Here is a 23,899-nt window from a genome sequence, read left to right on the forward strand (position 1 = left end):
TGCACCTTAATTTTTTATTTCTCAAAACAGTGATTATACAATGCAATTCCTGAAACGTGACAAAAAAATGAAGAAGGCGTTGGGTGCCTTATTTATTTATTTATTAAGAACGTAAGGCTTAGAAGGCAAGACAGCAAGCAAGAGGCAGGAAAATGTGTGGCTGGGGAACTATATCGGGAGTTACTAACAGCAGGTTACTGCAGGACTTGAATAGTGATCAGGAACCTCTGGGAAATGTTGCCTGCAGCAGCAGATCTGGCTGCCCACGGCCACTCGCTGCATTTTGGCACCAGAGCAGGCAGGCTTTTCTATCAGAAACAGGGGTTTTCTTTTTACTTTGACTTTCTGGATAGTTTAATCAATTTTCTTGGCTGATCTTGTTGATTTCTTCCCAATTTTAAATATTTCGGGAAGGAGGTTTGTTCAGTGTGCTGAGAGGCTGCTCCGACACCAGCAGGTACCACCTGCTCTATTGCAATATGTAACAGAAGCATCTGCTCACAGCTTTAATATTCTCTAGCATATTTTGGTAATCACTCAGTTATTTAATTGCACCCTGAAGGCACTGAAATTTTTGAAAACCTCCTTGCAGAGCTAACACGCATACTCGCATTAGCAGTCAACAACCAGGGTGAACTGCATTTTGCTCAGCAGCCAGTTCCCAAAGAAGATTACACACTACAGAGGATTAACGGCTGCATTGAGGAACCGGAGGGATGGCAGTGAATGACATTACTGGAAAAGCAAGCAGCGAAGCGGTGCTCTGGAGGATTTCAGTCGGCGTGTTGTGGAATCCCACTCTATTGATCCAACTTGTTTCTGAGATATTTTTTATTGACAAACAATGCACTTATAGAGTCATTATAACTCCTGATCACCCTTGTTAGGTTCATACTCTAATAAGGTTCCACCTTGTGAGAGCGGGAGGTTAATCAGCAAAATTTATACTTTCTAGGAATAGATACATTAACATTTTTAGAAGTTGATTTAAAACAATGCCAGCAAATTATTGATCTTGCCTCTGTCTTTGTCAGCTTTTTACCCAACAGGCTTTTTCTTCGTTATTATAAGGAAGAGATTTCAGTATTAGCTTAAAGCTGGTTTTGGTGCTTGCATAGAAGGTCAGCCACTGTGAAACATAAAATCAAGCATAAAAATTACGCAAAGTTCTCATAGGAGCTTATAAAAATCCACAGATACTTAGTTCAACTAAAAATATTGTGAGTTCATTCTTTTGGCTTAAAGTAGTTCCCTTCTGAGACTGTTAAGTACAAATATATTGCAAGATGAAGAAGAATGTCTTTGGATCCTCCAGGTTGCCCCTACTTGCTTGAGCTCCTGGTGCCGATAACTCATAGCCATCCTTTTCAGAATGAGCATGTGGACACAAGACAGAGTGCTGTGGAAGTTAGAATGTTAGCCTTTTTCCCAAACAGCCTTTACTCATTCCCTCCTCCTCAGTATCAACTGAAAAGCCTTCAAGTCAAATTGTAAGTTCAATTTTTCTGTGAGTTTTTTCCCCATCTGTATCCATTAAGTTTCACTCCTGCCTGTGTACAAGGGAGGGAGGTGAAAGAGCACTGTTGAGCCCCTGATATGCTTGCTAAATGTGTTTTTTATTGCTCAAAATCCAATAAATCCAATAAGGTGGAGGAGGTTAATGCGAGCAAGTCCTGTAGGCTTGAGGCCAGCCCGGATGCTGCACTTGTGTGCGCGGCGCCCAGAGGTGACCGTGTCTTGGCTGTGAGGGACCCTCTTGCTCTGCCTTTACTCTGCATTTGGCTTTCACTGGAAATGACATTTTTCTGGATAGCACTGGAGCAAACACTGTTTGAGTGCTTTCCCCTCTCTGGGGGGAAGTTTGTACCCAGGGCTGGTTCCCTTAAAGGGCTTCCTTGGCAGCTTTCTGCAGACCAAGCAGAGGACCAGTCTTTTCCTCACCAGCTCAATCTCTTTTGCCGTCCATTATCAGCAGTACCTGCCTTTGAGTCTGAGTTAAGATACGCAAAACAAATTTTGACTTTGGAAATATCAGATTTGAGATTATTTAAAGCTGATTTCCTTCCAGGAAATTAAGGTCTTCTGAAAATGAATCTTATTTAGAAGAGCTCAGTTGGACATCTGAAGTCACAATGAGATTTACAAGCACAGCTCAAGGTCTCTGAGGTCCTCCTGGAGCACGTGTTGAGCTGTGAGCACAGCGAGCTCCCAGCCTTCTCCCTTTGTCCTTCGGTTGTAGTGTGAGGTGGACACTCAACTCCTGCCTGCAGGACTGAACGCTGGTGTCTCTGGGCAGGTGCTTGGAGGAGATGAGTGTCCGCCTGGTGTTTCTTCATGCCGCTCAAAGCACAGCATGAAGTCTTTAACAAAACTTTGTTTTGTTTCCTCACATCTCTACATTTTGAACATGTGCTTTGTACAGTTTCTTCTAATTAATTAAAACAAACAACCAAACAAAAAAACCAACCAAACAAAAAAAGGAGTAGGACGGAAAACCAAAAGAACCAGAGAACAAGCTCAACCTGGGGTCTGAATTTTTAGAAGCCAGTTTATTTTTGAGCAATAATTTCCTGTGCTGGGAGTGTAGCTTTTGATACGGTATCAAATAGTGCTCAACCACCTCCCTCTTGAAAGAACAGATGCTTCAGAGATGCCTGAAGCTGGGTTTCACGCAGTGAGAGATTCCCAGTCAGCAGTTTTTTCGGGAGGTTTGTGCCATGGCTTCTGGTTCTAGTCTATCGTTTTTCTTCTTTGCTTCCCCCTGAAACAACTTTACCTGCTGCAGTTTCACGCACCCCTCAAAAACACTCCAGGAACGCCCCGCTGTGTGGCACATTATGTCTTGTTTTCCTGGGAGGTTTATCCAAAGTAAGACATCATTGAAGAATGTTATGTATATATAAAATATTGCTTGCTCATTATCAGCCTGAGGTGTCACAATCTGCTCACAGAGTTTACCAGCTCCCACCCCCACCCCCAAATTCTCTGGCTTTGATACCAGCTCTGAGCTGGACCCATGGAAAAAGTATTTCATATGATTCTTGTAAATCTTGCTCGTGAGTCTGGAGGGGATAGTGTTTTAGACTGTACCAAAAGTAAACCCACAAAAAGTGATTCGTGTAAAAGTCTAAAAAGAGCTGCACCTCTTCTATGGGGTAGTGTGGAGCTGTTGCAATACTGGGCAAAGTCCAGAGACTTCAGAAATCCCTTGTGCATTGGCAGTGGATGTGAGGCTGATGCTTGCGTCTTGTACCTGTTTTACACAGTACTGCCTGTATCCCCACACCGCAGCGGGCTGGAGATGGATTAGCACCGCAGGAAAAGGCGGTAGAAGGGAACGGAGAAAGGAGAAATAGAAAAGATGACGGGGAACAAGAGGAAAAAGCAGCCAGCATAAACTTTCTGTTGCTGTCTTAGTAAAGAGCACTGTGGGGCTTGGCTTTCACAGCGGGAGCTGCTCTCGCTCAGCCTCTGCTGCCCGGCCGCGGGGCGAGGGCGGCGCGACCCTGTCCCAGCTCAGCCCCCGTCCCGGCTCCGGCTCATCCCCGGTCCCGGTCCCGGTCCCGCGGGGCGGTGCCGGGCGGGGCGGTGCCGGGCGGAGCGGGCGGAGCTGTCGCGGAGCCCCGGGGCGCGGAGCCGCCGCAGCCGGAGCTCCTCCGGCCGCTCGCAGGCGCCGGGAGCCGCGGGCGCCCCGTGCCCGCCCGGCGCCGCAGCCCGTCACGCCGCCGGCACCATGAACCAGACGGCGACGGTGTCCCACCACGTCCAGTGCCAGTCCTCCCGGGCCGTCAAGGTAGGGCCGGCGTCCGGGCAACGACGGGCTCGGGCGGGGTGGGCGGCAGCGGGGCTCACCCGTCCCGTGGGCGAGGGAGCGCGGAGCTGCCGCTTCTGCGCCCTCGTACCTGTCTGCGTAGCGGGGAGGAACGTGCCGGGCACGGGGAAAGTTTGCTCCGGTCAGGGCGAGAGCTGCGGCAGAGTGCGCGGACGGCTGTCGGCGGGTGCGGTGCCGGCAGCTCTGCCCGCCGGGTTCACCGGGAGCTGCGCCTCGCCCGGGCAGCGGCTCCGCGGCTGCGGGGAACAGGGGCTGCGACACCGCCAGACCCTGCGCGGGTCTCCTCCGAAAGTTTGCCCTGGAGCAGGCGGCTGCTGGGCACGGAACTGTGGCTGCCTCCATAATCAGTGCTCTGGTGCAACGGTCTGGTTGAAGGCTGTGGTTGAAGAACAACGGTGTAAAATCGACTTGTTAGGCATGTTTTTATTTTATTTTTTATGCATGATTTTGCCGTTGCCCGGTCAGAACGATCCAGGAAGATATGAGGCTGTGTGTTTGCTGGTTTTGTTGTCCTCACATGTGAGATATGTGTGGGTGCTGGGGTTGGGCAGTGAGGGTGATGGTGAGGAAGACCCTAGGGGAATAGCGGGCTCTCCCCATCACTGCTCTATTCCCCAGCCTGCCTTTGCATTGATCGAAAACTACTTTCTAGCCGAGTTACTGCTCTCTGCAGTGATAAAATGAAATCCCTAAACAGATTTGTATTCACTAGGAAGTATCACTGCAGAAATAAGTGGGTTTTTTCCTGAAATAAAATAATAATGCAATCAGTGACAGCATTTGATTACAACATCAAGAAATTTTACACCAGCTAATTTGTTTCATAAAATGATGTGAAAGCCTGAAAAGTTCACTTTGGTGCTTTGCTGTTGGTGACTCAGGATCGCCCCGTGCGATGCTGCACGCAGGTTCGTGCAGGGCAAGGAAAGGTGCTGGGGCTTCGCTCTGTCCACGAGCAAAGCTGGAGGGTTTGGGGTTTTCTTCTCAGAAGGAGCAGCGGAACTGTACATCACGTTAGCAAATTGTCATTTGGGCTTTATCCAGTTAGTGCTGGGAATAAAAATCATGACTTAGAGATGAGGCAGGAGGGGATTAAAGGTATAAATCTTCTATTAGCACTGTCATTTTTATATAGGCTGCATTACACTTTGCAGTGTATAATCAGTAATGCAGAATGTCTGTAGGCTCAGGGACGAGGTGGGGATTGACCTGTGGCTCTAATGACCAGTTGTGTAGTGCATAACTGTATCCATCACACCATAAACGGCTGGTTAGTTTATGTTCAAATGGGCAAGGTCATGGGAAGCAATGAATTACAGTTGCCCTGGTCCATTTCAAAGAGTCAGCATATATAATATTAAGTTACTTAAAACCATTTCATCTTCTCTATGTCTATCTCTGAAAGTACCAGAGAACAGAGAGCAGTGTGGTACTTGCTCTGGGAAGTAGTTTCCTCTTACATTTGGGACAACCAATGCCTATTTTTCACTGACAGCAACATTTTTTGAGTTCATTTGGCCAGCCTTCTAAGCTACAACAACAACCAATACCAATATGCCATTAAAAAAAAAAAAAAGACCCAGACAAGTCAATAATCTTCAAAAAGAGAGAACATGAATCAGAGACTTCTACACAAGTCCATTTTATGACCAACACAGTAATACTGATGCCATTAGAAAACTGTCTCATTTTTCTGCTCTTAATTCAATGTGTCAGGTGTAAAATGTGTTTTATAACTAGTTTCAAGTGTTTCCATGCTCGACAAATGGATACTGTGTGAGAAAGTACTTATGACTGCAGACGAGCAGTAACTCCGCTATGGTAATGAGGACCTTGTATTGGAAATTACTTTGAAAATATATTACTAGTGACCAGACAAATATAAATTTCATATTAATTATAACTTGCCAAGAAACAGTGTTTGTTCCAGCAATTATGAAGATTAAAAAAAAAAAGAAGTTTACAAGAAAACTTCACACCTACTGGCACGAGATCTATAAAAACCCTTATTTTTTCTCCTTTTGTTTTACTTTAGGTTTCTCTACAACAAACAAACCCATGATATCTTGGCTCCTGTGTGTTATGATCAATGTAACATTATGTCTCAATGTTTTTTGGATCAGCTTCTCGCCACTCGGTAACGCAGCATAAACTTCTGAATCCACATAACAAAATATAGGACGATCCACTTGTCCAGTAAAAGGACTTGTGCAGACTTTATCCATGAGAGGTGCTGCTCTGAATCCCCATGGGATGGCGGGAGGACTGGTGCCCACACGCAGGGACATCCCAACCCTTCTCACACCCTTCTCTCTTGAGGGAAGGGCGCAACTTATTTCATCCATGAGCACAGAGAACTGGGTGTGCTGCATCTAAAGCAGTTTTGGTGATGGAGAAACAAGCTGACAGAGGAAGATACCAAAGATACCAAAACCCATGGATAAAATGGAAAGGTCTCCTAATAAAGCCTTCTTTTGCCTCTAAGCCTTTTTGCAGCTTTTCTGAAATGCTTGCAAATCTTACCACCTTGCTGACACTACTATGAATAATGATCTTTCACTCTCAGATCTGTTATAAAAACTTGTAGGGTCTAGCTGGTGGTGCTAAATACATGTCTTCTGTATCATTACAGCCTTGACTTCAGGAGCACCCCAGGGCAATGAACCTGGTTTTATTCTTCACACTCTTAGCTCATCTTGTCAACACGACAAGTAAATTAGCTCTTCCTGGGAATCACTCTGTTGTTGTGCACATTCATGGTGCACTGATAGCCAAAGTATTTATTGTTTTTCCCTCTGACAGAGAAAAATTGTGTTAAAATGTTGTTTCCCTTGTTTGCAGGGAAAAAAAAGCCCACAACCCAGAAATAGGAAAGAATTATGGGGACTACAGAACAGAAATACTTATGTCTTGCTCTTAACACAGTTCAGACTAAAATTTATGCTTAAAAAAAAAAAAAAGAGAAGTTAAGCTAATATTTTTGTGGCTTTCTACATTATTTAATAATAAAACATTCTTTACCAGATCATGACCCTCTGCTGTTATCAAACTAATATTGATCTGACTGCGAACTGGATCATGGGCAGAGTTACTAATTGGCATTTCAGAAGCATATAATTACTGTGTAATATAATATGTATGTTATAGCCTTTTACTCTTTTTCCTGGCCTTCCTTTCACTTTTATTTATTCATTAGCTTTTAGATTGTAAACTACAAAAGCCAAGTGCAGAGATGTCCATAGCGAAAATTCTGCAGCAAGTTTTATCAGCATTCAAGGGTACTGAAATTTTTACGTTTTACATTTTTACATTTTATGTTTATTGTCGTTGTGGTTTAAAACTCACTGATTGATGAATAGTGGTTTACTAACAGTTTTCTTATTTACAATTAGGTCGGGGAGCACATATTTAAAAGGAGTTTGTTGTTTTCCCTGTGGACTTATATGTATGTTTGCAGCAACTAAGATTTTTTTACACCAAATATTCACTTCAGCAGGAAACATCTGCCTGTTCCTGAAAACTGATGTACACACACCTCCTAATGTGTAACTGTTCCTGGTCATACAGGCTGCTTGGTAGGCAGGTTGAAACTTCAGGTAGTCAGATGTTTAAATGTTACAAAACAGGGTTTGTGCAGGTACGGGAATCATTCAAATCTACCAGCTATTTAGGAAATTAATCTCTTAAAATGAGAACAGCATTTCTGAAATCCATTACATCAAAAGCAAGTTGCTAACAGATAATCTCTGTGAGTGTTCAATTATGAATTATCTAGGATAATACAAGTAGTACAGGGCTCTGTCATTGTTAGGAATGCACTCTACGGCACCATGATAATGCAAAAAACCCCCTGAAGAAGTGCTACATTTAAAGCTAATAGATTTGCATGGTATTTTGTTGAAGGGATTTGCTGATTAGAGCATTGCCATGCCACGTGGGGACATGTTTCTGTCGCCACGTGAGGAATCATAGCCCAGGGATGTGCAGGGTGGAGGTGGCAGTGGCGGATGCTCACACCTCTGGATGTGACCGTCTCAAAATGCATGTTTAGAATGAATTAAATATACAGCCACAATGACACGTATGTATGTACGGGGAGAATAAGCTGGAAGTCTCTACATGGAAACTTGAAGAACTAATCACAACTTGTAAATCTCATTTCCACATACTACCTCTCCGTATTGGTTTAGTCTCCCTGTCAACATCTGTACTACCAGAGAATAACCACTGCAATTTCCTTTTAAAAACAACCATTCCTTCATCGTGAGAAGATGCATGGTTACAAACAAAAAGCTGCAGGAATGAGGAAAAAAGCCTTTTGAAATACTTGTATTTTACCCTTGCAGTCTATGAAGAAACAGTGGCTGTATGTCAAAGGTAACATCAAGATTAGTTTTATTAGGTGACTTTCAATTGGTACCAATTGGAACAAAATCAGTGCTAGTAAAAAAACCATCACAGTGCTATGGAAAAATAAGAAAAGAGAAAGGGAAAGAGATGTTATGAGATTGCAAGTTCCTGCACTCCACTTGCTGGTGGGTTACGTTGGCTTTCCCTTGCCTGTACAGTTGTTAATACACTTTCAAAACATCCTATTCTTAATTCCCTGTTTTATAAAACTTAAAAACAATCAGGAAAAAGTGTAAATATTGCATATGTCTGTATGCCTAAGTATATATACTGATTATGTGGTAGAGATTTGACATATATAATATGTACAGCCATACACACCAGTGTATTCTAATACATATACAATTTATAACTTTCAATTTAGCGATAATGCTAGGAATATAGAAGGCAGTCACTTTAAAACAAATATACCAAAATAGGCATGAACATTATGACAAATTACATTTAATAATAGGTTAGTACTTTCCTGGTTGTAATAATATAAAAATTTTCCTACTGCAAATCATTACTTTAGGAAATATGGCATTAAGTTTGATACTCTTTAAAGCCACTTAAGATATTGGTCTATGAGTGTTAGATAACACTTTCCTGAAAGGATACCACATCATGAGGAATTTAATCTTTCTCTTTCCTTAATCCAAAACTGTTTTACTAAACATGTGTAAAGATAATTTTGTGCTTATTTTGTTCAGGATTTAATTTTTGAACGTAGCGTACTAAGATTTGCGTGCTGTCTGCCAACTGAACATTGTTTTGGAATCTATTTAGGACTTTTCATGTTTAAAGATTTTTATCTGAGGTCCTCAAATTGAATTATAAATGTTAAATTACGCAACATCCAAGTTAGTGATTGTGCTGTGTTAATCACGTGACAGGTTTTTGGATCAGTGACTCTGACTTCTCATGTGTTGACTACACCCAGTGTTACTCAGAGTAAGTGCCAGAAGCAAACAATCATCTTAGGCACCTATGATTCTGAAAAATGAGCCACCTGGTACTGGCAGAATGCCCCAGGGGCTTCTTTTTTTTCAAAGAGAGTTAGACATGCAGGTTTGTTACACTGTGAATGGAGTTAAGAGTGATTCACAGCAATATACGCCAATCCAAGGTACCTAAGGGAAGGCAACACTTAGAGTCATCAGCTTAATTAAAGACTCTCCACAGTCCTGAGCTGTGAAGTTAATGCAACTGCTGCGGATGAAGGAGTGATTTATTTCATATTAAATTTATCCAGTAAAATAGTTTGCGTGGATTGTGCTTTAAAATGCTGATTTCTCATTGTTGTTGGTAAAGGGGGCACCAGCAGCCAGGCTGAATAGTGGGTGGGTGCTGTGGGCACCTGATGGGTCTCAGCCCACATCAGGAGTGCCAGCAAGAAGGAGGATGCTGGTGCCATGCTGGGCCCTCAAGGGTCCAAGGATGCTTAAAGCTTAGTGTTAATGATGCTGGTCTTGAGCTGCTGACCCATTCCGTAAGGATATATCTGAAAAATAATCTGAAATTTTAGTTTGGAAAGAGAGACACTGGGACTGAACCAGTTTGTGACTCCATAACACAGAGGTGGCTGTTCTGTTTGAGTTCGTGTGACCTTACTGAGGGGAAAGGATGTGGAGGGTGAGCACTGTGGAAGTTTGGTGGAAAACTAAGAAGGAAACAAAGATGATATCTGAAGGACACCTCAAAATGGTGATGACAGCTTGGCAAGAGAAGGCAAAGACACAGGAGGCACAAGAGACAAGATCTCAGAGTGTGACTGACTGTTAAAAGGCAGCTGGCGACTCAGAAAGATTAGGATGGAGTATTGTATTTTAGTTTCAGCTAAAAAGATATTACTAAGGGTATTGGCTGTTAGATTAGATTACGTTGCTGGATCTGACCAGTCACACTAGAATTGTTACAGAAAGTCACAGCCTTAGAGAGAAACCACAAGACAGAGATACCGTACTTGTATTGACAAGCATCAGAGGTGAGGTTTGCAGTGTTATCTCAGCGTGGCTCCCTAGAAGCAAGGTAGCACAGTGTCCCCAAACTTCATGCTGGGGGAAAAAAAACATGCTTTGCTCACATTAAATGGGCTTTCTACACCTAGTTTTATTTACTTTCTCTCTATACATATGTTTGGAAGGGTGAAGAAGTAGGGGGAAGAAGCCTAGAAAAATATAAACACAGGGTTAGTTACAGTTAGGTCCCTTGATTTTTGTAGTAACATAGAAACAGTGACCAAAAAAAGCCAAAACCATGAGTTCTTGTTATGACAATAAAAATGATGCAATTTTTCCCCTTTAAAAAAATTGTTTTGGAAGCATACAGAGATAATATTTTGGTAATCTTTGTCCAAATTTAGCTACCTGTGCAATAATGGTTTAACATTATAAGAAGCAGTGATAGTACGCAGTTGTTAAATTTTTAGTGCTTTCAAAATTATAAGTAGTTTTAAACTTATTTTGTATTGTTTTAATTGATGTAGCTTATAAAAATGAATATTCCAATAATAATAATAAGTCTGTTATTTCTTCTAAAACCTGAGCTAACTTTGTAAGAGATGTCAAGTACAGTCATTGAGCGACATTTCTGCTCACAGGTTTCTAAGAATATTTACATTAACACAGTTGTGGAGAAATCAAAATTAAAGCTACTTGCGTAACAAAAATGTGCAAGCTCCTGTGACTTACAGTATCAAACATCAGAGGTGCTTAGCGGGTTGCTAAGCATCAAAAAAATAAATGCTATTAAATTAGGTCGTTTTATATCTCTATAGCTTGAGAAAGTTACAAATGCTGGCACTTAATATCAGATTTGCTTTACAGTTTACATAATTAAAAGGTGAAATTTGTCTTCAAAAACTTTGTCTGGGTTGAACTTTGTCTTCCTCCTCCTTCCTTCCTCCAAGGGGGGTCCCCAGCTGGCGATGGATGTGTCCTGTGGTTGTTCATCAGAGAGCCCTGGATTTCATCTGTACATGTGGTAGGCAGAGACTTGTTTCATCCTGTGGATAAGTGACATGCAAACATTTTCTGTGCTGACAAAACCGAGACCTGCTGAAGGTTTTTTTGTTAGGGAAGGAGAAAATGGGGGCAGACACCCATGCCCGGCAGTCACAGCGCTGGTGGTAAATGCTCCGTTCCTGCTCCTGCCAAAGGTGTGAGAATTTCCCAAGCAGGTAAAGGTACTGGAGCTTTGCTCTGAGATCCCAACGCTGTGCAATTCAAGACACCAAAGTCCATTAAGCTTAAGGGAAGCTGGTCTCCAAAACTGCTGGTGTCAGTGGTGAGGGCTGAGTGCCCCTCCAGGGACCCCTTTTACTTGTCCCCTGACGCTGGGGAAAGTGATCAGTCAGTGATCCAGCAACTCGGTGTGTCCAGTGCTGGATTTACTCTTCAGTACAACAATCAAGTCATGAAGAAACTTTATTTCCAAAATACTAGTTTATTAGCTTCATTTATGTTTTTAAAGTTGCAGTTTCAACATTGTAAAGGCAAGTGCCTATCCTTTGGCTTACTTTCCTTAGGATATTATAAGGCAATAGCAGGTTTACATTCTGAAATATACTTTTTTTCTTTTGTAAAATCAATTGCTTATGCAGGAGAATTCCTGACTTCCCAATTAAGCAATTTATCTGAAATATTTTTTTCTTTCCCTTTAGAGCATTAAACACTTACTCAGCTTGAAAGCCGCGTCAGTCTGCCAGTGTGGGATTAATGCCACGAACATTTCTCTTCATATTTGCTGCAGAGAGGACCTGCAGACATGAGCGTCATGTTAAAAAATAGCGTTTAAAATTCCTTGTGTGTGATAACTGAGAGCCAAAACCTGTCTCCATTTTCCTTTATTTCTTCTTACAGGCTAGAGGAGGGGAGCAGACACAAGGCCCATCCCCCCTTCCTGATGTCCCGTCTGTCCCCTCGCCCAGCTCTACTGCCTCCTTGGGTTTGGGCAGTTGCTGCCTTTGCCCTCTGGCTGCGGTGGATCTGGCGTTGCCGTGTCCCCATCTCTGCACCACAGGACCATCGGCACCCACCGTTCCCTCCGCCTTCAACACTATGGGCTGTTTATGAGCACACACATCCTGCCACCTGAAAACCTGGTTCCACTGAACACCAGTGGAGACTTTGGGCTTGCTTTAGCATTTTGGATAAATCTAGGGAAGAGAGGAGACTTCTCAATTCTTTTTCTTTAAACCTGTTTGCCCCTTGTCAGTATAAATAAGTTTGGACACCTTCTGAGATTACCATCTGAGCTCTTGAATGCTGAAGGAATCAAACCCCCAAAGCTCGCTCACATTTTACCCCTACAAGAAAATCCAGTGTGTCTGGCACTGAGCAGCACAATCGTCTGTTTATTCAGTCTCTGTCCTAACCTTGCTCCTTTGTGAGGTTGGAAGGAAATTACTGTGCTTCTGCTTTTGTCCCTTGGGGGACGTATTAGTTTCTGCTGCTTGTAAGGATCCTTTTCCCCCCTCTCCTGCTAATCCAAGCTTGTAAAAGCATCTTAGCAGTGCTGGAATGATTGACTAAAGGTTTTCTTCCTGTAATTTATACACACATCAATAATTACTTAGTTGACCTTTTTGTTTTTGTACAGGACACAATGTCTAATGGCTGCAGCTAAAACCTGGAAAATTGGAGTTTGAGGTAGGCTCACAAGCTGTGGTACCTCTGGTGTTAACAGGGAGAGATCCTGCTTATTTACATTGAACTTTTCTGTGGAATTAAGGCAAAGTCTTTCCATTAACTGTTTCTTTTTTGGAGGTGGGAGGAAACTTTTTGCACACTTACCATGCTGACCCAGCTCGACCGAAGGTCAGAGTAACCTCAGCACTGCGGCGAGGGGAGTGAGGCCCTCTCACTTTCCTTCCCTTATCCTGTAGCACAAGTGGTTTGTGGCTTTGCATTTCCTTCTAGGTGTATTTGTAGGTTGTTTGTATGGGAGAGTCATGAGCAAGTGAATGAGCATGGCAAAAATGAGATGATGCTCAGCCGCTGGACACACTGAAGAGAATCAACTCAGGCTTAATCCCTGCATTGCTCTGTTGAGCCAAGCCTGGGGCAGCAGAATTTTTTTGGGGGACGGAGGGGAAAGAGAAAGGATGACAAGTGGCATAAAAAGACTGAGTAACAAGAAGAGTAAGAAAACTGAATCCCTCAGAGCTGTGCTGGTGACCTCAAGGAGGCATGTCTGTTGATGGCACATCATAGGTGTCTTGCTTGTGTGTGTACCTGTTAGACTTGGTTTGATTTTTGCTTTCAATTCTAAGGTGATAGGACTGCGCTCATACAAGAACTATTTTCAACTGATTTTTCACACAAAAGTATCTGACTTCTGGAAGCCAATACAACCAAGGATTTGTCTGTTTAAAGACCAAACATGTGCTACCCATGACTCTCTTTCCCTGTGATAATTCTTGAGCTGTGAATTCCTCATAGTTGCTTGCAGTAAAATATCAGTTTACATCCATAAGTACTTTTTTTTTTTTAAATAGATTTAGTCTGGAGTTTGAAAAATCTCAGTTTTATAATTCAACAGCTGTAATGTGTTTGCTGGGAACATTAATGTCTCTGCGACTTGATTATGCAAATATTTGCAGGGGGAAAACAAAAGCTCAGCGAAAACAAATCCATAAAATAATTAAGGAAATATTAGTGGTTTTCTTTTTTTACAGAATTTGTTCCTCTCTGAATGTTTCCCAAACTCTCTGGATGCATCTTTCTTCTCAATGACTTACAGAAGTCTCTGGTGAGACTGATTGCATCCCAAGTGAGGTTTAGTGAAGAAACCTATCAAGGAGCCAGTGCCATTTTGACATACTCTTTGGCAATATTTTATAGTTTCAAATAACCTTACCAGCATCATCAGAGTTATGACAGTAAACACTTGTTCATATTTGAGGACTCTTAGGCAACAAGAAAAATAATTTTAGATGTCTGTTGAATTTGGGGCCCTTGGTTGTTGGTGGGTAGCTGTGGTTTTCAACATCCGGTACTAAATACCAAGTCATTGACTTGGTGGTTATTCTGTTAAAGATATGTATTTAATGAATGACAACTAAACTGCTCTTTTTTATTGTTTTTTTTTTTTTCTTTCTGAAATAATGTTGGATTTTTCAGTTGTTTCTTGTCATACACGTTGGCTCGAAATTCTGTAGGGTCACTGTAGCAATCCTGAGGCAGTCAAGTTAAATTTGGATTGAGCTTCAGAGACATCGATTTGAGCTGTTTGGGTACCCGAAGCACCATCTGAAGGCCCAGGTAGGGATGTGGTTGTGTTGGTCTGAGTCAAGGATTCAGCCAAGCCCAGCCTGCTTGTGAAAGTCATTTGATAGGGAGCAGTGTCAGGTTGTAAGAGAGAACATGGCAGCCCTTCTCTGTTTTATGTGACAGCTTTGGAAGTGAGAGACTTGTTCTCTACCTGGCCTTGTGTTCCTAGCACAGCTCTGTAATTTTTGTACTGGGCTGGAGCTGCGCAAAATAAATGTATTTATGGTTTCAGGCAGTGTTTCGAATGAGTGCTATGCCTAAAATTGCTTACTGAAGTAACTCTCTTGATGCTGCAAGACAGCTGGGCAAATGGTGAATTTGGGTCACCATACCTAAGAAGATTTCTCTAATTAAAACAGCTTTTATAGAGCATATTTGCATTTTTACATGGAATAGTTGAAAAAGCTTTTAAGTTTCAACCAATCATCCCCTTTCCTCCTGAAATGTATTTTTATAGCTCCAGATCTAAATAATTTAGCACCAAATTCTGATAAAGAAAAAAATCAGCATTGCAGGATTTTCAAAACCCTATTTCACAGGGTGAGAGGGATTCATGAACATATTTTTTTCTGCATGTGTCACTCTCTGAGTGTTCTAGGTACAGAGCCCTACAAAATCAAGCTGGCATAGGTTACATGCCACGGAAATAAAAAAAAAATGAATGGAAAACAACATTTGAGACGCATGATTTTTATTAACATGTTTCAATTTTAAACTGTAATGAAAAAAGTACTGTGTCACGGTTGAGACGGACAAATGACATAGACCAAGTTCTTCCAGGATGAAAGCAATAGATGCCATTTATTGCCACAAGTGCATTTTTATACAGTTTTACTAATTCATGTGTCTCTTCACTATTGGTTACAAGTTACAGCAGTAACATCTCATTGGCTATTTTTGCTATCATCAATGTTACTCTTTCACTCCCTTCTCTCTCACAGGTACATCCTTAACATCTCCGGATACTCCTTTACTCCCATCTTTCTCATGGGTAGGCCTTAACATTTTCAAGGATAATTTCTGTTCCCATGCCCTCCATCAGGGAATCCACGGATCCACCATAGTCCCACAGTACTGTGTAGTCTGATTTGATGAATGCTGTATACACTGTAGAAAAAGTGCATTGTAAGATTTTGTAAAAGTGCCTTCAACTGATACAGTGGTTTTTTAGACAGAATTTTATTTTTTGTGGTACAAGGTTTTTAAAAACACTAACAATTCTTAAACCTTCTTGCTCAGCTCAGTTAATTCTTGAAGAGCAATGCAATGTGCTCATTGTTTTCCAGTGTTTCTTCTGTGTTGTTACTGTGGAGAAAGCAGATAGTGTGTATCTGAAACCTAGCAGATCCATCTTCAGTGGTTTCTAGATTTAGAGCAAAGGAATGAAATGACTAACATTACAGTTTAGCACAAATTTGGGCTTCTATTTAATAATTGCTTCTAATGGTGACCTGTGCATGATTAGCATTTATATTTTCACTTTTTAAAATGTTTTATACCCACTGGTATAAAACATTTGGAATAGTATGTGATAATGTAAGAGTTCTCCAGAATAGTAGCATGAATGTTTGACAAAGTCTCATAATGTCAAAGTTTAAATTATTGAACAACTACAATTCTGCTGTGGAAAGTGCAATGTAGATTAATAGACATAAAAGAAAACATGTTCCAGACGAAGTAAATACATCATCTAAGTGGTTGATAAAGTATCTAAATGAAGGTAAACAAACAATAAAATGTCTTGGAGGAAATATATCAGAGAAGTTGCATATTGGAATAGTAAAAAGATAAATGCAAATTGTAAACACATAAAGGGAAAAGGCTGGATGGCAGTTTTTTGGTGTAAAGTGTAGGTTCCCTTGGCTGTCTGTCTAATAAACTGAAGTTCTTGAACAGTAATGACTACTCCCTCCGATACAGAGGAGTGCATAGCAGATGACAGTCAATGTAAGATGGACACACTCTATTTCTGCCATTAAAGACTTATAATGGAGATATTTTTGGACATTGTAATATGAAAATGTTCAGTAAAAGTAAAATGTTGAGACTGAATACATCATTTGTCAATTATAAACCATCTTAATGCATAAAGGAGTGAGAAATCAGGTTCTCTAGATATTTGTTTTATTAGCGAGCCCAGTCCTGCAGAATATCAATTCACTCTGTAACATGCAAATAGCCTTTTTTTTTTTTTTTAAATAATTATCTTTGATAGTTTTTGCTTCCAACAAAATGTCCATGGTGGAACCGACCACCCTGTACCTCTAAGGCTGAAGATGTCAAATATATGGTTTTATGCCAAAGGTATTTGTAGAAGCATCAAAGTTCTTGTCTGCCAACCAGTGGCTAAATGCCATCAGCAGCAGAGACAGCTGGGAGCTTTTCAGATGTAGCTAAGGTAGAGCTGTGTTGTAAAATAATCCGTTTTTACAGAGTAGAAAAAGGTGAAAATTTAAAGTACTTGCAATGGCAGCAGGGTTGTCAATAATATCCCCTTCCAGCTAACTACAGGCAGCCTGGAAGGGGTGGAAGAATTTGCCTCTTGTGGCATTGTATCATACTTTGTGCTAACTTTTTCTCTTTTTAGTGTATTTTTCATCCTACTTCCAGTGGAGAACCCTCATGTAGATCAAAAGGTAGTGGTAATGAGCTGAGCTCGTGAAGCTTTCTGGAGAAAAAGGGAGGAAAAGAAAGAAAATACAGTATCTGTTTTTAGTAAAAGGTCTCACTTGAAAAGATTGAATTTCTGATGCTCAGTGTTTTCTCAAAATGATGCTTTAAAAATATGGTAAAATATTCCAAGAAAATGAAGATAGTAAGAAGTTATACTAAAATTACACTGATAACTCTTCTAAATTCAGTATTATCTTATGTAACTGATTTATTCATTATGACTTATGGAGAACATTGATGGCTACAAAAGCTAGGTAATAGACTGGTTTTATCTTTTTAATAACAGACCTAATCCCATGATCATTATTTAATAAAAAATTATTTTCAGAGGTTTTCTTGCATGTTTTTTCCTGAGTCAGGTCTGTGATATTTCAAATGTTCTGTAGGTGACAATTTACATCTTCCAAAACACAGTAAGGAGTGGTCAAGTTCTTGCCACATGACAACATGCTGAGCAATTAAGCAATATTAATTCCATTTTACAATGTGCACTGAGGCGAAGGAAACTGGAATGTCTTGTGCAAGACTGATGAGAAATTAGGTTTAAAGATGATGAGACTGTGAGGATTCTTGTCTCTTTTCAATACCCAGCTGAAATACAACAATATTCAAGAGGAAAAGTACTGACATAACAGTTTGTAAAAACCCTAAGGAAAAAGAGAATCAGAAGGCAAAACTCAGGAAAATGAAGGATCGCCCTATTTTGACCCATCGTTTGCACCAAATGACAACTCCCTGGTCAGCAGAGGCTCATCAGGGGTCTCAATGAGGTGGAGAGTGTTTTAATCCTTGGCATAATTGCTTGTTCCTTCTGGTTATCTGTTGTGCGTGTTATCCAATAAATAATGATTTTCGTCCTCTTACACAGTATGTCTGACTTACAGTCTCTCTGCTCGCAGTAAAAGTTGCCTGAACAATGCGACCTAGACAAGGAGCACTGCACATCTTTATATCATCAGTCTCCGAAATCCCAGTCTTGTTCCTTTTTTAAGACAAAGTGGCAAAAATCCCATTGATTTTTAAGAGGACAGAGTCACTGGATAGGTGAGTTTTGAATTCTTATATTAAAATACAATTATGTTATTTGAGTAAGGCAACTGCCTCTAAGATAAATCATATGTGAACATGGAAGGACTATTAGTGGGCAAAGTATATTAAAAAAAGCCCTCCGAAGTCTGAACTTGAATGGCCTATAAAGCTTCATCTAAAATTTAATATTTGCTGCCAAATTTTCAGGTATCCTATGAGCCTTAGGCTTTCAGACGAGGTGTGGAGTGATGGCCTTAATGTGTTTCTCCCGGTTGCTGTTACCTGAAATGTCACCAGCGATGTCCCTTTGCCGGTGGCGCAGCAGCCAGGAGGGACGATCCGCTCCTGCCCCATTTCCTCCTGTTTCCATTAGCAAGAGCAGGGAGCTCTGCTGGGGCAGCAGTGGAAGTGCCGTATTTGTGCGTGGGAGACAGTAGGACAAATGCCCTCTGGGATCACATGCTTTTCATTTACTACTGTGTTGAGAATTGCTTATAGACCTGCTACTTTCAAATTACCACTTCCTTCTAATTTCCCAGTTTAATTTATTTTTGGTCTTCATCAATAGTGGTTTTGGCAGTCCTGATCATTTCCCTTTATTTCCCTGGATACTTTTTATGGCTTAAATTTTTTAAAAACAGCATCCCATTGAATAATGGTTAGCATTCATGATGAGTTTTCTTGTAGATTAACAAAATAATTACTGAATTACTGTGGCAGTTCTATATTCAAAGTACTGTGTGGGTTCTTTTGTCTTTCCTCTAGGATTTATATTATTTGTATTCACCTTTCCTAAAGAGAGAGAATGATCTAAAATTTGGAGGAAATATATTCTGTATATAAAGAATATGAGTATAGATATTTTTAAACTATATTTATGTTGCTGGAGTAATGAACTGATGTAGTTATGATCTTCATTGCTGTGTGAAGAGTAGGGATTCAAATAATAAGCAAGACATCTAATGGAAGTCTTCCCTGTCCAACCACATATGATTGATTTGCTTGTCTTTCAGTGAGAAATGCCACGGAGCTGGAAAGTCTGTCTGGGTCTCTGCTGAAGGAGTTTGAGTTATGTTTCTTAATAATGTAGCTTTATATTTAGTGGCAACTTAGAAAGATTTTCCCCTTCTTTCCCTGAAGCCAAGATACAATCCAAGGTGCCTGATTGAATGAAAGCTGGTGTTGTTGAGTGTAATCAACATGTATCAAACAATCTTATTAGGCAACTTGATAGCACAACTTTCTTGAGGCTGACTCTAGGGCTTCTTGATACACCATTTCCCTGTGGAATACCTAACATGCTGGAGGAATGTACAGAATGTATAATGCATGTTGTAGTAGCACGCCGATGAAATGTGCATGGAATCAAACAGTAAAACTGGAGTAATTGTTGAAATCTGCCACAGTTGCTGAGTGTAATTGATAAATAACTACTAATAACCAGAGTAGTAACAGTTTTGCTATGTATATGCTTGGAAGAAGTTTGTTTCAAAGGCAGGTTTGGGTATGTCTGGGTTTTTCTCAGGTTTCAATAGCCAGGCTGCACCGCAGCTGCTTTGTGTCACCATTTTGCTGCACAGCATCCCAATGGTGCCGTGCTGGGAAGGACAACGTGCTGTGTGGCACCTTTTTTGTGTTCTGGTGGGCTCAGTCTGGGTGTTCAGGGTTGAACTGGGACTCAGACTAGCGTTCTGTGTAGGAGCACACAGAAGGTTACACGGCTTCAGCTGGTGTGTGGTGACTCCGTCAGCTGCCAGAATGGGATCACATCTGACCATGGGTTTGTACCCTTTATTGCTTGAATTCAAAACTGTTTTTGAAAACTTGTGATCTCACTGTAAATGACTACACTGAGCACAAACCTAGACGGTCTCTCCACTACAGCGAAAAGACTTGAACGTTTGGGCACATTAAATTCACCTCAGTTCCAGAAGGACAGGGAACTGCTGGAGAGGGTCCAGAGTAGGGCAACAAAGGTGATCATCATCTTTGTTGCCCTACTCTGGACCCTCTCCGGCAGGGAGTGGGGCATCTCCCTTATGAGAAAAGGCTGAGGGAGCTGGGGCTCTTTAGCTTGGAGAAGAGGAGACTGAGGGGTCACCTCATTAATGTTTACAGATATATAAGGGGTGAGTGTCACGAGGATGGAGCCAGGCTCTTCTCGGTGACAACCAGTGATAGGACAAGGGGTAATGGGTACAAACTAGAACACAAAAGGTTCCACTTAATTTTGAGACGAAACTTCTTCTCAGTGAGGGTGACAGAACACTGGAACAGGCTGCCCAGGGGGGTTGTGGAGTCTCCTACTCTGGAGGCATTCAAGACCTGCCTGGACACCTTCCTGTGTAACCTCATCTGGGTGTTCCTGCTCTGGCAGGGGGATTGGACTGGATGATCTTTTGAGGTCCCTTCCAATCCCTAACGTTATGTGATTCTGTGAAAATAAAGGGTAGCTTTATAATTTAGTGCAATGATAGACAACTCCCACTGATCTTCTCATCCTTAATACCATTTGAATAAGTGATTCTTGGGCAGTTCGGACTAGTAGCCTGCCAATGACTATGTCAGTTTTAATGCCAGCTTCTAAATTTTTTCCCTTTAGGTTTCTGATCCAATAACATTTTAGTAATTAGTGACCTAACAGACATACAATACTGCAGCAGTCATTTTGACGAGGATTTTGTTGGTTAAAAGAAGATCAGACGTTTTCTCTATAATTGCAACTGTGAAAATGGAGGACCAGACCAGGCAGGGGAAGAGAGAAGACCTTGCTTCTGTAGATGTATGCTGGTGGGGCAACCAGGTCTGTCAGCCAGAAGGACAGGCAGCTAGCGTGGTGTCTAAGGACAAGGAGTAATCCCCATGAGCGATAAAGACCTTCAGCCCCTTAAAGAGCAGCTGATGAGATTTACCTGTCCTCTGGCTGAGGTCTCCTAGGGCTGGAAAGGACTCAAATAGGTCTTTTGAGAGAGCTGGAAAGGACGTTTACAGCTGCAGCTAAAACCCTAATGCCAAAAGCAGAGTTTGTGTGGGCAGGGAGCAATAGAGCTGGAACCCCAGCCCCCATGGAGGTGTCTTACACAGCTGGAAAAGGCCACCTTGAAGCCTGGGATAGCAATGGGACAGAGCTGAAGGTGTAGCCACAATCTCAGGAAAGGAACCACTGGACCCAAATGTCATGTGTTGCTAAACTGGAAATTTGCAGAAGCCTTTCTAAAACAGATGTTTCTATTAAATCACCCCATATCTGTAAGAATTAAGAAGTTGCTCATTTCAGTGAGTAGTTTTGTTTCAAATAATTTTTTTATGGATTAAAATGAAGGGGATTTTCTTATTTTTGTATTACTACTTCAGTTAAATATTTATAAATAGATGCTTCTGTGTTGTATTTTGAAACCAGACTGTTTCTTAGAAATGTGTTAGTGTCCAAATCTGTCACTATAACATCTTAAACCCTTTAATTAGGTTTGCCAGTTCATAGGCAAAATAAAGTTTCTACATCATATGTTTCTTTGAGACACGGAAGACATTTCCTTGATGTTCGGGTTATTTAAATTTTCTGCAATGCAAATCCTAGACATAGTCTTATGGAAAGCTAAATTAGCTTGGAAAACAGAGGTTCTACCAATGCTGGTGTAGCGCTATGGCTTGCTGGTTTTGGCTTTTTGTTGTTTCTGAATAAAACATCTTCAGAAATGAAAACTTCTCTTTCAGCTCAAGAGTTTATACAGTAGAAATTGCTCTTATGTGGCAATAGACTCTTTCTCTCCCTTTCCCTCTCCCTTTCCCTCTCCCTTTCCCTCTCCCTTTCCCTCTCCCTTTCCCTCTCCCTTTCCCTCTCCCTTTCCCTCTCCCTTTCCCTCTCCCTTTCCCTCTCCCTTTCCCCTTCACCTTCCCTTTTCCCTCGCCTCTCCTCCGCTTCTCCTTCCCCTCTCCTTCCTTTACATTTTTTTTACCCAGATCTTACAACATAAAATTCCCTGCAAAGTAACAGTGTAAAAATATGTTTAATTGATACACCTCCCTACATTTTCCAGAAGCTGCTGTAGTATTTTATAGCCAGACCATCCTCTCGGTAGATGGAAAAGATCTTCAGATTCAGTGTTGTTGTCTGTGGTATGAAACAGCATAGCTAACGTGATGAACCAGTCAGAGTCAGCATGTGGCATGGCTTCCTTCTCCTGACAGGGCATATGCCAAAAAATATAAAGAGCTTAATAAATGATGCAAGCTTTTATACTGTGTGTGAGCAAGTACTATCCCCTGGGGTTCTACCATGCATGTTCCAAGGAAAAACATTTGAAAGAAAAAACGCTGTTTTGGCTCATCTGAGGGTCCTGAAGGTCCAAAGAATGAGCAGTATTTCTCAACGTGTTTCGATTGAAAGATATTTCAGGGGTGTGGGAAGTTTAAGACAGATAGATATGAAAAATATTTTCAGAGCACTCGTATATTTTGCATTTAATTTTACTTTTAGAACTGCAAGTTTTCTGTTTGTTTGTTTGTTTTTCTAAAATAGAAATGGAACTTTAAATAAAAGCACTCAAGCTTTCCACAATCATATACTGTCATACTTTGCAAGCTCTTTGTGTTGAACTGAGGTCAAATTTCACACGCTAATAATGATACGAAGATTCAGATTGTGGAGTAAAGTTGGTGATCAGTAACAGTTGATTTTGGTACCCAACTGAAAACTTTACAAAATGGTATTATTTCAGAATAGTTCCAGCTCACATTTAATGTGTTGTTAATATATAGTCCTATTCATAGGAACTAAATACAACAGAATTTGTCTTGAGTTTAAAACACTATACATGATCCAACTGAAAGGTTCTATATGGCCTTCTCTTTTAGTCTTTAAGCTGATATAACCTCAGGAAAGACTGACTTGCATTTGCTTCATTAGTGATCCCCCATGTGCAGCTTCTGCTTACGTTTCAAAATAGTGGGAGTCAAAAAACTTGTGCTTATCTGTTGACCTGGAAGAAAGATAAATAGGAGCAAATGTAGGTATGCAGGGAAGATCACAAGGGAGAAAAACAGCATTTGTTTTGGGCATGGATTATTCTAATAAGACTTAAAGGTAAGAATAGTGTGTAAATTTCAAATTTTTGAAGACTCAGAGACTAAAATGTTGTAAAAATGAAACTTTTTGCTCCATAAGGAATAAGAAATCTCAAAGGTGGTTTTGCAATATAAGCCTGCCCCCGTAAATTAAAGCAATGGGGGATGTTGAGACATTTTAAGAGTAAATAAATATTCATGCTCTTTCCATCCCCCTAATTTGTTACAGTTTGTAGGATTAAACAGGTGAGCAGCAAAAGGCTTAGGGCCTCTCCAGAAGGAGAGTGGAAGGGTTACAGGCAACCCCTTTGGAGCTTTGAAAATGCCAAGTACCTTTTAAAGCAAAGACAGTCTTATTGAAGCTTATTCTACTGAAAATGGTGATAAAACACCTAATGTGCAGTGTGTGAAGCAGCTATTTTTGATATTAAAGATTCAAAACTAATTCAAAATACCATAAAATTGTAGCACTTCGCGAAGTGTTAAGAGACTGACATTTTCCTTCCTGTCTGGGACTGTCAGAAGTTTCTGAATTTTGCTTCTAAAACTCTTATTACTGCCTTACAGAAGTGTTTACAAATATGGTCACCTCATGGGAGCCTCTCCGAGGATTTTTCCTGGAGGTAAAAGTGATGTT

General features: G+C 41.0%; 1 protein-coding gene across 1 annotated transcript in view; it reads left to right on the forward strand.

The window, feature by feature from the left end:
* Window positions 1–3,615: 3,615 nt before the first annotated feature.
* DPP10 (dipeptidyl peptidase like 10) overlaps window positions 3,616–23,899 on the forward strand; it is a 495,948-nt gene continuing 475,664 nt past the window's right edge. The window contains exon 1 of the mRNA XM_065070392.1: window positions 3,616–3,793. Coding sequence (XP_064926464.1) covers window positions 3,734–3,793 — 60 coding nt within the window. The 5' untranslated portion in view covers window positions 3,616–3,733. The remainder of the gene's footprint in view (window positions 3,794–23,899) is intronic.

This window comes from Columba livia, chromosome 7, assembly GCF_036013475.1.
Source record: "Columba livia isolate bColLiv1 breed racing homer chromosome 7, bColLiv1.pat.W.v2, whole genome shotgun sequence".
In the NCBI taxonomy this organism is placed as follows: domain Eukaryota; kingdom Metazoa; phylum Chordata; class Aves; order Columbiformes; family Columbidae; genus Columba; species Columba livia.